Source organism: Cervus canadensis, chromosome 4, assembly GCF_019320065.1.
Source record: "Cervus canadensis isolate Bull #8, Minnesota chromosome 4, ASM1932006v1, whole genome shotgun sequence".
NCBI classification, from domain to species: Eukaryota; Metazoa; Chordata; class Mammalia; order Artiodactyla; family Cervidae; genus Cervus; species Cervus canadensis.
Window position 1 is genome coordinate 50,065,575 of NC_057389.1, and position 13,545 is coordinate 50,079,119.

Genomic DNA, 13,545 nt, shown 5'->3' on the forward strand with positions numbered 1-13,545 from the left:
CCTGCATTGTCAGGTGGATTCTTTACAACTGAGCCACCTGGTAGCCCCCATTTGAGTATCTCCAATTGGAACAGCCCATTCTTGGCTCAGGGAATCTGGAGTGGTGATCGTCTGGCTTCCAAAAGTTGGGACATCTACTGGGCTGAGGCGCAGTTGAAGAGGGCTAGCTCGAAAGAGAAGAGAGTCCCAGGCCCACACAATATACATGCACTCCAACACCTACCATGGAGTCAACCATGGTGGAAAGTATTGGAAGATTCATCACAGTGATGTCTGCAGGTAGCACAATGATGAGAGGAAATTAAGGATCACTGAGGTCAGAATTCTTGAGGTTATGTTGGAAAGGTTAACAGAGTATGGTTTCATTCAGGTACAAGGGAGAGACCCCTCCAACTGATGATGCTAAACAAACTAACCGATAAATCTCAGTCACTTTAAGCTTCAAGACAAGACATGTTTGTGGGACATACCTGTCTTTCACTTACCCTTTTAACCTACATAGAGCCATTTTGAGATGGCTCATTCCTTTTAAAGTTGATATATACCTCCGTAGCCCTTTTAGGCTTCCTTAGTTTTGCTCACCCTTTGGTAGATAGTCCCATTACTAAATTCTCAGTTGAGCAGGATTACGTTTTTCTGCTGCAACTCTAACTGATGAAGCCAATCAGCTGTGAGCTCCTCCAGGGCTATATGATAAATCTCTGAGCCCTCAGCACTGTTTACTATAGCAGGTAAATTGTAGATGCTAATAAAGGTTTGTTTGCATGGGGGAAAAAAGAGAAAATGAAAAGCCTATTCTTCATTCAAGACAACAATATGGCTAGGAAGCTTTTCCCAAATGGCTTTTTCCTCTGTGCTGTGACAACACTATAAAGGTCTGATAGAAGTTGACTATAAAGTGAGTCATATTTTATAGGTAAAAGAAACCAGACTTCCTAGCAGACTGGATAAGGTAAATAGGGGATAAAAAAAAAGAAAGGATGACTTCTAAGCTAAGATCTGAAACAACTGGACATGTGATCATACCATTTATTGATATGAGAAAACTTGGGGAGGATAAGGTTTTTGAGGGACTAGTTCAAAAAGGGCATCTGTATTTGTTGGGTTAGGTTTGAAATACCAATAGGATATCGGGGTGGATTTGGTAGAAGGAGTTGAATATATAAGTCTGGGGCTTGGGGGATGGTCAGGGCTATGAATATAACACAGGGGGTCATAAAACCTATAGATGGGGCCAGTAGAGAAAACCTGGACAAAGCCTTGGGGACCAGCAACATCTAGAGAACAAACTAGAGGAGATACTGTTAACTGTATATATGTGAGTTTTCTCACCCAAAATCTGCTTGGAGTTAAATACTATCTTACTTATCTTTGTGCCTAGTGGTATTTGTCATACAAATTTTCAATAAATGCTTGTTGAATTCATTTCAATTCTAGAAGCAATGAATTGTAACCACTTAGAAGTCTCTCAGCCATACACTTTAATTATTTTGCAACATTTGCAAAATAAGTATGAAGGACCACTCCAACATCTAGCCTAGGGTACAATATGGTGGACAGTTCCATGACTGCTGGCAACAGACTGATCTAACTTCCTAACTTTTCCCTATCCCCTTTCCCTAGAGACAATCTCTAAAGGGCATAACCCCAGTGGTCATGGGTGGATGGCAGAAAGCCCAGGATCCCAGCATGGTCCCCAAGGCTGAATACCAGGGATCTCGATAGAGCAGCAGCTACTGGAACATATGGATCATCAGTAGGAATTACCCTTAGTTCTGGACTGAAGCACCTAGAGATACAAAACACTCAATTTTCTGAAAGGTTGCATGGGAAACTCTCTAGTATCTTCTTTATCTAGCCGTGCTTTTTACACTGACTTTAACAGTTTAGGATTTATATTTTTCTTACCTCCTTGTTCCTATGACACATTTAAAGATTTGTAAATCAAGACACATCATTTTTTTTTTTTTCTTTCTTCTCACTGCTGTTCTGGTTGGGTCTACATCATCCTTCACCTTGGAAGTTTAGTGGCCCATCTGGTCTCCCTTCCTCATTCTCTCCCTGCTATGCCACCAGAACAACCACACCAAAGCACTGCTCTGTTAGGGCACCTACCATCCAAGAGCTTCAATAGCTTCCTTGTTACCTACTAGGGGAAAAAAAAAAGATTCCAGCTATTTAATTTAGTATTTGTGAAAGGAAGTCACCTATGTGATGATTTATGGTTTCCTCATAGACAGACTTGACTTTAAGAAAATCCAATATATAAAAAGACCTAGAATTATACAATAGATAAACTGTGAGACATGGAGATTTACTATAGTTGGTTAATTGAGTCACTCATTTATTTAGTCAGTATAGACTATTGACTAATTAGACTATAAACTATAAACTTCTTTTTTTTTAATTTGATTTTTAATTTGTTGGTTGCCAGGACTTAATTGCAACATGCAGAATTGTCAACCTTTGTTGTGGGATGCTAACTCTTCATGTGGTATGTGGGATCTAGTTCCTTGACCAAGGATCAAACCCGGGACCCCTGTATTGGGAACAAGGGGTCTTGGCCACTGGACCATCAGGGAAATCCCTATAGGCTTCTATATGTTATGCTCAGTACAATATGTTGAAATTGAAAATGTTAGTTTTCCAAGGCAAAAACAGCAAACCTTTATCCCTACCTATATATCTTCATCATCATCACCATCACAAGGCTTACAGGCTCACGGAGGTGACCACACTTAAAAAACAGGGACCTGTATTCACCTGGGGTGGGGTCAGCTGGGGGGCTTCCAGGAGGAACTGACTTGCCAGCTAAGACCTGACGGAGTCATGAAGGTTGGTCAGACTAAACTGTCTGTGTGGCAGCGTGTGAGGCTGAGGACCGTGTGAGGAGGCAGGGCAAAGGATGGGGGGAAATGAAAAGTCCTTATGGGAAGAGAGAAAGAATCTTTATGCCCAGAATATACGTGAGTGATGTGGAGGAAGTAAGCCTAGGAGAATGGGCAGATTCAGGGGTAAAGAGCACTCTGAGATGTGAAAGATACACTCGTATACGGACTCATAGGTCTTTGAAAGATTTTAAGTGGGACACTGACGTGATCAGACTAGCCCATTGGGAAGACAGCCCTAAATTCATGTACCAAGTGGTTGGGAGCCCTTAGGAGGGGGTTCTCGCAGCAGCTCAGGCTGAGTGCCTGACGGGGTCGTGGCAGTAACCACTGTCTCTGCCTCCCCCAGGGCTTCCAGGGCAGTGGCTGAGGAGACCTTCCCGAGGGGCAACACGCAGTAGCTGCTGAGCCGTGGCACCCAGGAGAAGCCGCAGGAACATGGCAGCCCCTGCTTGAGAGGAATTCAACACCAACAGACTCCATTCAGAAAGGAATAATGTCCAAGAAAGGGCGAAATAAGGGCGAGAAGCCCGAGGCGCTCATTGTCGCCCTTCAAGCTGCCAACGAAGACCTCAGGACCAAGCTCACAGACATCCAGATAGAGCTGCATCAGGAGAAGTCCAAGGTGAGTGCGGCTTCCTGCGGCCCGCCTGCCGCCCTGCCTCAGTGGGCTCTTGTCTGCCAGTTGCCAGAGGGGGCACCAACCCCTGGACATGGGGAGATTCCCTGTGTGTGGCAGAAGGGATGTGAGCACCCAAAATGAGAAAACCCTGCTCATGAGCTCTGCCTGCCCAGGAAGCCAGATGTAAAATTCAGACCATATTCCCCATCGCCACCACCTCTGGATAAATGAATAAGCGTGTGGCCTGGATCAGGTCCCACCCTTGCCTTCTGCAGTTATTCCCTGTGAGGCATTTAGAGAAATCTTTGTAAAGCATGTCCATCATGTCATTCCATTGCTCAGAACCCTCCAAGGCTGCCCATCTCTCTCAGTCATAGAAATTTGCCCATCACATCAGGACCTCCCCGCTCCAGCTCTCCATCATCTGACTCATCTCCTACCACTGCTGTCCCCAGATCGCTCTGCTCCAGCCTCTTCGCTGGACCAGGGGACACACGCCCATCACATTTGGGCCTTTGCCCTTGTTCTTCCCCAGCCAGCAGCATGCTCCTTCCACACCTCCTGCAAGTGTCAGCTCTAGTCAAGCATCTGACTACAATCTCCAAAACAGAGCACTTCCTGGGTCCACACACTCCCTAAGGCTTGCCTTTTCCTGGTTCATCTCAGCGCGCAGTTTTTGTATTTATATATTGACTACTTGTTTAATGCTTCTCTCTCCCCAGTCAAGTGTAATCACTGTGACAGCAGTCTCACTTACCTATCAGTGGAGCTTAAATAAATGTCCAGGACTGAAAAGCTCAACATATATTTGTTGAATGAGTAGATGAATGACTGAAAGGTGATTTCTGTCCTTATACTTTACTATTATCCTGTAGAGCTGGGGGGAGGTTTAAATTAGACACTTACATAAAGGAGTGATGAGGGGTATATGAGAAAATTCATGTCAGATGCTCAGAGAGCTGCTTGGCACATAGTAAATTCTGAAAAGAAAATTCATAGTAATATCCCTTCTTATATCTGGTATGCTTGAGTCAGTTGCTAATTAGACTTAAGAAAGTGTCTTTGCTTCTGAGTCTCATCCATTAAATGAATATGCTAATGCTTCTCTTATTAGTGCAGTATGGATATCAAACAGAGTCGTGGACAGGAAATCATTTTGAAATACGTGACTGGCGTAAGACATTTTTGCTAGAGACTAGAGACAATCTAGAGACAATCATGTCAGTGTAAAATTGCCTTAAAGAGATAACTCTTTGTGTAGTAAGGAAATGTTCTTGATCAAGTCACAAACAACATATATCCTTACTCTTTTTTACTGCCTCTTCTTCTTTGACTTTACCGTTATATTTTAATTAGTTCTTTTCTCCCAGATGTATTTCTCCTGGTTTGAACAATAATAAAGCTTGAATTGGCCAAAGCTCCTGGCCCCCTGTCTCAGCTAAGCCTTGACCTTGGATAAGCAGGCCCCAGTGTAAAGTTTGTGAAGGGTATTTTTCAGTTTCCATAAAGTTAAAAAGAATGTGGTGTCATAAAACAAAACAAACAAAAACAAAGTCAAAAATGTTTGTGTAAGAGTCAGAAAATCAGAATATTGCCTTTCTCTCTCCTCAGGGACAAATTTCAATTTCTCAATGTATTGATCTGTAATTCAGATGACTGAATCTGTTTCTCCATCTCCTTGTCTCTCAAGAGTCACTGGAAATTAGAATAACCTGAGGGAACTTATTAAAAATTGAGATCTCTGGGCCTAGAGTCCAAAGATTCTGATAAAGTAGGAGTGATGAGGATCAGGACTGCAATTCCAGCACACAGTCCAGACAGTCCCCATGGAGGTGGTTCTTTGACTTCATGTTGACAAACACTCCACTCCACAGTTCCTTTCAGGTCGACAAGCTATGAACATTTCATTGGTTTTAACTTTCCCTGGGGCAACATAACATTTCAAGGGAGGCAGGCAGCTTTAATTGTAGTAACAGCAGAATGACAAACTACCTTCATGGGAAGAAGGCTATCCGTCTGGATACTGGGAGCCGTAACCTGCTGCTGGTTTACAGAGAGCAAGCTCATGAGATTTTAAAGAGGCAGAGGCCCTGCAGATCCCAACCGTGCCATTTCCCACATGTGCTAGCCTTTTAAAAGGGGTAACTCTTGACTGTGGACAGAACTGTTTATCTTGCCTGTTTACCAGGGCTGGGCACTGGTGTCTAAGCTAGCAGGTCAGACAAGAGGAGATCTTCAGTCTCCTCTGACAGGAGACTAGAAGCCAGACTCTGAAATGAAAGCACTGCCCTTGTCGTCCACCCTCTGCCCCTCCCCCAGACTCCCTCTCCGTGGCAGTTAATTATAATCCTAGCACAGGGACGACAGCAAAGCCTCACCGCCTGTCAGCAGCATTCCCCAAAGAGCAAAGGGAATTTAGAGGGCAAGCAAGTCATAAAGCAGTTTTATTAAAATAAATACGGTTGTGTTACCAAAGGCCCAGGCTTTAAGAGAGGGAACATGAACAATGCCGACATGTGAATTCACACTCTCAGTTTGACTCCAAGGCTAGGATGATAAAATGACAATTTAACCTCAGGGGAATGGACCAGTTAAAGAGTGGAAACCTTTGGAGTGATGGGATATTACTCATTTTTCCAGAAAGACAAATATCCCATTGACATTTGCAGAAAATATTGCAGATAGAGCAGGGTCACACATGCTGGACCTTATTGAATGTTTACTATCTGTCACACATGGTAAGAACTGCTTTTCTTCTTCACATAATCCCAGCTCTTTCCCTTAGCACCTGAGTGACCCTGAGCAGGTTATGAAATACCTATGTCTTCCTTTGTTGCATGGGGTAATAGTTGTGTTGACCTCCTAAGTTATGTGTGTGTATTTTTGAGCAGATATCATCAAACATGTTGTGTTATAATTCAGTTATCACATTTCATCCTCACTACCATTCTCTGAGGTGGGCACTGTCATTATCCACATTTTACAAATGTAGAAACCAAGGCTCAGTGAGATAAAGCAGTTCACTCAGAGTCACGTGCTTGTTGGTGACAGAGCTAGGTCTTCAACTCCCCTTCCCTCTCCTCCCACATCTGCACTCTTTTTTCAAATGTGTTTTCCCCTAGTTTTATTGAGATATAATTGATGTATAACATTGTGTTCATTTTATGTGTGCAACATAATGATTTGATATATGTATAAATTGTGAAATGATTATCACAATAAGTTTAGTCAAGAGCCATCACCTCACAGAGTTACAAAGTTTTTGTTCTTGTGTTGAAGGTGAAAGTGAAGTGAAAGTGACAGTCTCTCAGTTGTGTCCGACTCTTTGCGACCCCATGGACTATACAGTCCATGGAATTCTCCAGGCCAGAATACTGGAGTGGGTAGCCTTTCCCTTCACCAGGGGATCTTCCCAACCCAGGGATGGAACCCAGGTCTCCCGCTTTGTGGGCAGAGCCTTTACCAGCTGAGCCATAAGGGAAGCCCTGAAGATGGAGGTACTGGGGATTGAACCCAGGGCCTCATGCATGCTAAGCATGCGCTCTACCACTGAGCTATACCCCCAGCTGCTGTGATGAGAACTGTTAAGATATACTCTTTTTGCAATCTTCAGATACTGTTAAGAGGACTATTAACAATAATCACCATGCTGTACATTACATCCTCAGAACTAACCATGTAACTGGAAGTTTGTACCTTTTAACCACCTTAGCCATCTCCTACATTCTGCCTCTGGTAACCACCAATCCATTCCCTATATATAAGCTCTATTTTTTTTTTTTTAATTCCAGATGTAAGTGTGATCATACAGTGTTTGTCTTTATCTGGCTTATTTCACTTGGCATAGTGTTGCAAATGACAGAATTTCCTTCCTTTCTATGGCTGAATATTTCATTGTGTGTGTATAGGAGGTGATATATGACATTTTCTTCATCTATTTATTTATCAGTGGGCATTTAGGTTGTTTACATGTTTTGCAGGGCCAGTGCAATACTTAAAACATGTGAATGTCTGGAAAATACTGAAAACCATAGACAGAGGAAGAGACAATGTCAGAACTTTTCTTTATACTATTATGCAAATTTCAAATGAAGAAATGAAGTGTGTGGGGGGGTGGGGAGGGGTTGGGGATATGCCCCTATCCTTCTCCCATAGATGCCTGCATTTCCACTTCAGGGAAATGAAACTAAAATATTAGACACAGCCAACTTCTGGTGAGTAGAAATTATCTGAAAGATTTGTAAAGCACTGATAGGAAAAAACATGGAGATAGGTAGGTCATTTTGACTGGACTCCAATCATAGGGGCCAAAAGGATGTAACTATGGGGGCCTATGGTGGAGAGGAAAGAACACAGGTGAGGTCTCTCTGCTGGATGACCTTTCTGGGCCTGCATTTGTGCATCTATGAAATGAGCAGATTATGGATAACATAAAAGAGCTAAGGTCCTTTCAAAATAGTCGGGAAAGGAATCTGCTCTAGCTCTTCAGGACCCTTCCCTGATCACCAAGTTACATGCCACTGTCCCTTCATACCATGTACTCTATCTAGCACATCGCCCTGTAGTGCTTTAATCACAGGACTCTGTACTGTCTGAAGTTATGTCATTTGTTTGTTTGCTGGTTTCTTGCCTGCTGTCCCTGCTCTATTGAAATGTATGCTTCCTTGTCTGCTTCAGGGACCCCCTAAGTAAGGGATCCCCAGTGTTCACAGTGCTGCCTGACATGTAGGAGACATGTCCTACTTGTTGAGTGAATTATTATGATTCTTTTTAAAACATTTCCCAAAACCCCATGGCATAAGTATATTATAGTATTGATTGAGGGGGGCCACCCCAGACTCGGGTGGAGGAAATATTTCCACCAGATCTGTCTTTCTTGGGCCAGCACTGAGCCATTAAGCCATGGTATTTTCCTGTGTGTCTCCTCCGTGGACACTGATCTGCTGCTCAGGGTGTGTAAGCATACCAGGGATTGCTGTGCGATGTGAAATCCACCCACCCAGTTCCCCAGGCTTTCATCCTCTCCCTCAGAGGCAGCCTGCAGCTACAGTGAAGCCCACAGTCACAGAGGGGATGAAGCAGCAGCAGAGGACAGGCCTCTAAGGGTCAAGTTTGCAGGGTGGCAGGCCTGGGATGCTTGCTTTGGGCAGAGTCAGCTCCAGAAAGGAGTTTCCACCCTTAGAACAGCCCTTTAGACTGCAAAGCAGTCCTCACTGAGAGCCTGGGACAAAGACAGCATCTGATTACTATTCTGATTTCGCTGAGAAAGAACACAAGTTCTATGTAATTCATGTGCTCCCAGTGACACAGCTAGAGGAGGAGCCAAAATGGGAATTCCCATCTTCTCTAAGGCTGTGATCAAGGTGGCGCTTTCTTACGCCACTGCACTCTGTTGCCTCCAGGGTGCTCTCAGAAAACCAGCCAACCTTCTCTCTCCTCAGGCTAGTGCTCTAGAGTTTGCAGGTTCAGGGCCCACACTGGGCATCCAGTACTTCTTGCTTTGTGCAAATTTAGTTTTGTTTTCAGGAAACCTAAGTAGCTAAAAGCAACAAATGAAAAGAGAGAAGCTTTTACTACTTCCCCAGGTTGTATAAAATCTCCCTTATGCTGTGTTGTGCTTAGTTGCTTGTTTGTGTCCAACTCTTTGGAACCCCATGGATTGTAGCCCGCCAGGCTCCTCTGTCCTTCAGGATTCTCCAGGCAAGAATATTGGAATGGGTTGCCATGCACTCCTACAGGGGATCTTTCCAACCCAGGGATCGAACCCAGGTCTCCCGCATTGCATGCGGATCCTACCAACTGAGCCACCATGGAAGCCCAAGGATACTGGAGTGGGTAGCCTATCCCTTCTCCAGGGGATCTTCCCAACCCAGGAATTGAACTGGGAACTCCTGCATTGCAGGCGGATTCTTTACCAGCTGAGCTACCAGGGAAGCCCTTATGAGCCCCATTCCTACGGCGGCAGCCTTTCCCTCTTCACATCTCCTGTCGGAGAATTACTTAGTGCCCATGAAAACCCCTGCCAGCCCACTGTGCGTTTAGATCTCTGGCTACATCTGATGCAGATAATCCAAGCTGAACATTTTGCTGGCTTGTCTTGTCTTGATAACCTCTCAACCCTCCTTACCTTTGATAGGCAGTCCAATGTTTAATCCTAGATTTCTAAGATCACATTAAAGCTCAAACATCACCCTCTTTATCTTAGCAGAATTTACAGTGGCATTTTTCAATGGCAAAACTAGAATTAGGACAAAAGAAGAAAATATAATGGGAAGCCTGGGAAGCTAGTCATGAATTTTCTTCCATCATAGTGGAAGCAGCATTAAATTTTCCTAATGATTTTTTTTTTTTATAAAACCTCTGGAGTAAAAGGGATATAGGAAGTCTTTTATTCAAATCTCTATTCAGTGCTCACCCTCGGGCCCTGTCCCACCCTACCCCCTATAACTTCTTTGTATACATTAAACAGGTGTCTTCCAAGTTAAGATGAGATGCCACCAAGAAACTCAGGACATCTTGAGGAAACCCAATTTTATCTTTGAACATCTCTATTAGGAAAATAGTTGCTAAGGTCTTATAATATAATAATAGTAGCACTCATCTTACCACCATAATGTGGGTATTTAGGTTTATGTTGTTCATGGTATTAGTACATTGCATGATAAAATATTAATGTGCAATAATGCTCATCAAATTAATATTTAATATCTACCATGTATTAATAGTTAATAATCACCCATGTCTTCCAGCCTATCCAAAGGACTTTGCTGGATTATGGAAGTCAGTCCTTGCAACAATCATATGAGAAAGATATCACCAATCCTAGTTTACACATGAGTAAACTGAGGCTGAGTCTGGGGCCCCAGCTTGCCAAAGCTTTCAGAGCAAACTAGATCTGAGATCTGCCCTGACCTGGCTGCTGGCCCACCTGGACCCCGATCAGCCTTCTTTATGTTGTGCTTCTGTAGAGCCTGTTCCCCACTTTTCTCATCAGAAATTCAGATGTAATAAATACTACTTACATCGTAGAACCACCTAGGAAGTTAAGTGTTTTGATACGTGTAAAGCCTTTAAAAAAGTGCCTAATTCATACGTAGTAAGTTAAGCCCCCGATAAATGCCTACTATTTTTTGTGGTGGAGCTGAAATTTTTGTCCATATAACATTTCCACAAGTAAAAATTGATTCTCTCTTCAATCAACTAATTAACTTTTACCGTTCAAAGTATTATCTTCACATTTTTTCATATTACTCAGGAGTAGTTCTTCATCTTTTTGTATGCTCATTTTCATGATTTACATTAAGATTTTTTTTTACATTAAGATATTAAAATCTATTTCTTAGTGGTACAATCTAAGCTTTAAATAATTTTCAGAAAATGTTTTTACTACAAAATTTTTATTGACTCTTTTTTCCTCCCAGATGTCACTCACACTCTTTGTATCTCCTTCATAGTGAAACTCTTTTCAAGTTTAAAGAAAAAAAACTGTACCTAGAAATACTGCCAAAAATGAAAGTTTCCATGACAACCAAATAAGTAGACATTAAAAAGTGCCAAAAGTAATTCAATATCTTTTCTTTTTCTTTTTTTGAATTCTGTGGATTCCTTTAAGTGATGGACAAAAACGCCAGTGTGTGTTCCTATTTGTTTTGTCTTCATGCTGGAGTATATTTTCCATACACCTGTATTTTCACTTTTTTTTTCTTTTTCATTCATCTCCTTTCGAGTCTACACATAAAAGATTAGTGTTTATAACTTGAGAGAAATTACAGAATTGCAAACTGGTATAATCTAATACATCTGCAGAGAACTTCACATAAATAATTTTAGGTCATGAGTATTTCCTCTTATATCCAATATAATATTACCTTAAATTTTACAGTACTTTACAATTTAAGCTACTTTCCCATTTGTTATCTAATTTAATCCTAAAAATATGTCTTTTACAGGTATTTTTTAATGTGTAATCAAAGATCCTCAGGATAAAGCAACTTTCTTAAAGACAGTAGATGGTGAAATCAAAATACAAACCCAGAATTCATTACCCTTTATCCATTTTTACTACAGCTTTTCATTGTTTTAGGAAAAGCTGCTAAAATTCCCCTTATAACCCATTACCTATCTGCTCTTATGGTCATGATACTGTTCCAAATGCCTAAGAAATGTAAATACATCCTGCTGAAATTGAAGATGATCAATTTGATCTTCAATTGAAGATGATAGTTTCCTATCACTTGAGTTAATTTCCCCAAGATAAATTAGATGGAAGGTAAATTATCAGAGATTCTAACTCAGTGAAAAATAAGGCCCCTCTTTTCAAAAATTACATTATATTAAAGAAGAATCAGCAAACATTTTCTGTGAAGTACAAAAGAGTAAATATTTTAGGCTTTGTGGGCCAGAGAGGTTCTGTGAAACTACTCAACTTCATTGTAGCGTGAAAGCAGCCATAGGCAACATGGAAATGGATGGGCCTGGCTGTGTTCCAATAAAACTTTATTCACAAAGGGGGAGGGGGCGGGAATGATTTGGCTCATGGGGTACTGTTTGCCCACTCATAGTCTAGAAAGCCCGTCTTCAGTTCATTGTAGAAAAAATGGGAAGTAAGATTTAGGCAGTCATTACTGAAGCATTGGGAGAAATATCAAACAGAGCACAGGCAGACATTATATGTTGGGGGTATTTTTCTTTTATTGTTTTATACAGGGAAGGGATGGATGAGGGCTGCTCTGGGTAACAGTGCAAGCCTATGTTCTCTAAAATGTATGACAGGATACATTATTCCTGCCTCTGGTTACGAGGCTAGCCAGGGAAACATATTGGCTTACATTCTTTAATTTCACGCATGCTCTTTTGTCTTCTGTGTTGTGCTGACAACCACTGGGTAGACAGTGATGAACAAGGCTCACTGGCAGCCTTCCAGGAGTTTCCAACCAAGGTGGGGTAGGAGAGGAGATAGTGAGGACAGACAAGTGTACCAAAAAAAAAACCAATTATATATATATATATATATATATATATATATACAGCATAAAGAAAAATGTGGAAGAGACCAGCAAGGAGGTGTTAACAAACTGCACTGAGAAGACAAATGCAGAAGAAATGAGCTTGGTCCTGGGTGATCAGGGTGTTATGACCAGAGAGGGTAGCATCTAGCTGGGTCAGGAGGAATGAGACGATCCCAAAAGGAGCTGAGGGAAGGGCGGATCGGGAAGAAGAAACTGAGGCAGGCACAGAGGTGTAGAGATTCAGGGTGTGTGCAGAAAATAGAATACTGCGCTATGCCTGAGATGTCGAGTGAGGAGTTAAAATAGGGGCTGAAAGTCCAGCCAAGTCTTCTGAGAGCTGAAAGGGGCAGTTGAAGTGTTGGGATTCTATTCCCCAACAGGAAGAAGCCCTGGCACATAGATCATAACAGGATTTTACTCAGAGAATGTCCGCAGCAGTGTGATGAAAGCTCAGTTTGGTAAATGAACCTCCAAGAACTCTGGAGTAATGCTGTCCAAAAGAAATATAATGCAAGCCACAAATGCAAGCCATATATGTGATTTTAAAACTTCTTGTAACTACAATTTTAAAAAGTAACAATAAACCAAATTAATTTTAATAGTATACTTTATTTTACCTAATTTATCCAAAATACTATATATAGTTTTGGACTTCCCTGGCAGTCCATTGTTTAAGACTCCACACTTCCAATGCAGGGAGCATGGGTTTGATCCCTGCTTGAGGAAGATCCCACATGCCACAAGGCCAAAAAAAACTTCAAAATATTATAGTTTCAACCAATATAAAAATTATTAATGATATATTAATGTTTACTTCATACTAAGTCTTAGAAATGGGATGAGTATTTTGTACCTGGGGCCAGGCTCAGTTCAGACTTTCCAGTATGACAAGTGCTCGCTGTGGCTAGTGGCCACCGTGTGGGACAGCGCTGCTCTAGAACCTGTGAGCTAACAGACATTTGGGAGGGGACCTGGGGCTGGGCTGGAGGCAAGACCCGAGAACAGTTGTTTGGGGATGCCTGACTGT

General features: G+C 42.0%; 1 protein-coding gene and 1 non-coding gene across 6 annotated transcripts in view; one reads left to right on the forward strand and one right to left on the reverse strand.

Annotated features, from left to right (window-relative positions):
* The window catches only part of JAKMIP2 (janus kinase and microtubule interacting protein 2), a 186,543-nt gene that overhangs the window by 119,437 nt on the left and 53,561 nt on the right, over nucleotides 1-13,545 (forward strand). For 4 of the 5 annotated variants that reach the window (XM_043465065.1, XM_043465060.1, XM_043465064.1 and 1 more), the window contains exon 2: nucleotides 3,238-3,513. In XM_043465065.1, coding sequence (XP_043321000.1) covers nucleotides 3,385-3,513 — 129 coding nt within the window. In that variant the 5' untranslated portion in view covers nucleotides 3,238-3,384. Of the gene's footprint in view, nucleotides 1-1,679; nucleotides 1,693-3,237; nucleotides 3,514-13,545 lie in introns of those variants that run through there. The other variant, XM_043465061.1, reaches the window with a different exon arrangement.
* On the reverse strand, nucleotides 7,003-7,074 carry TRNAA-AGC. The gene has a single exon. It is a non-coding gene; the product is annotated as a tRNA-Ala (tRNA).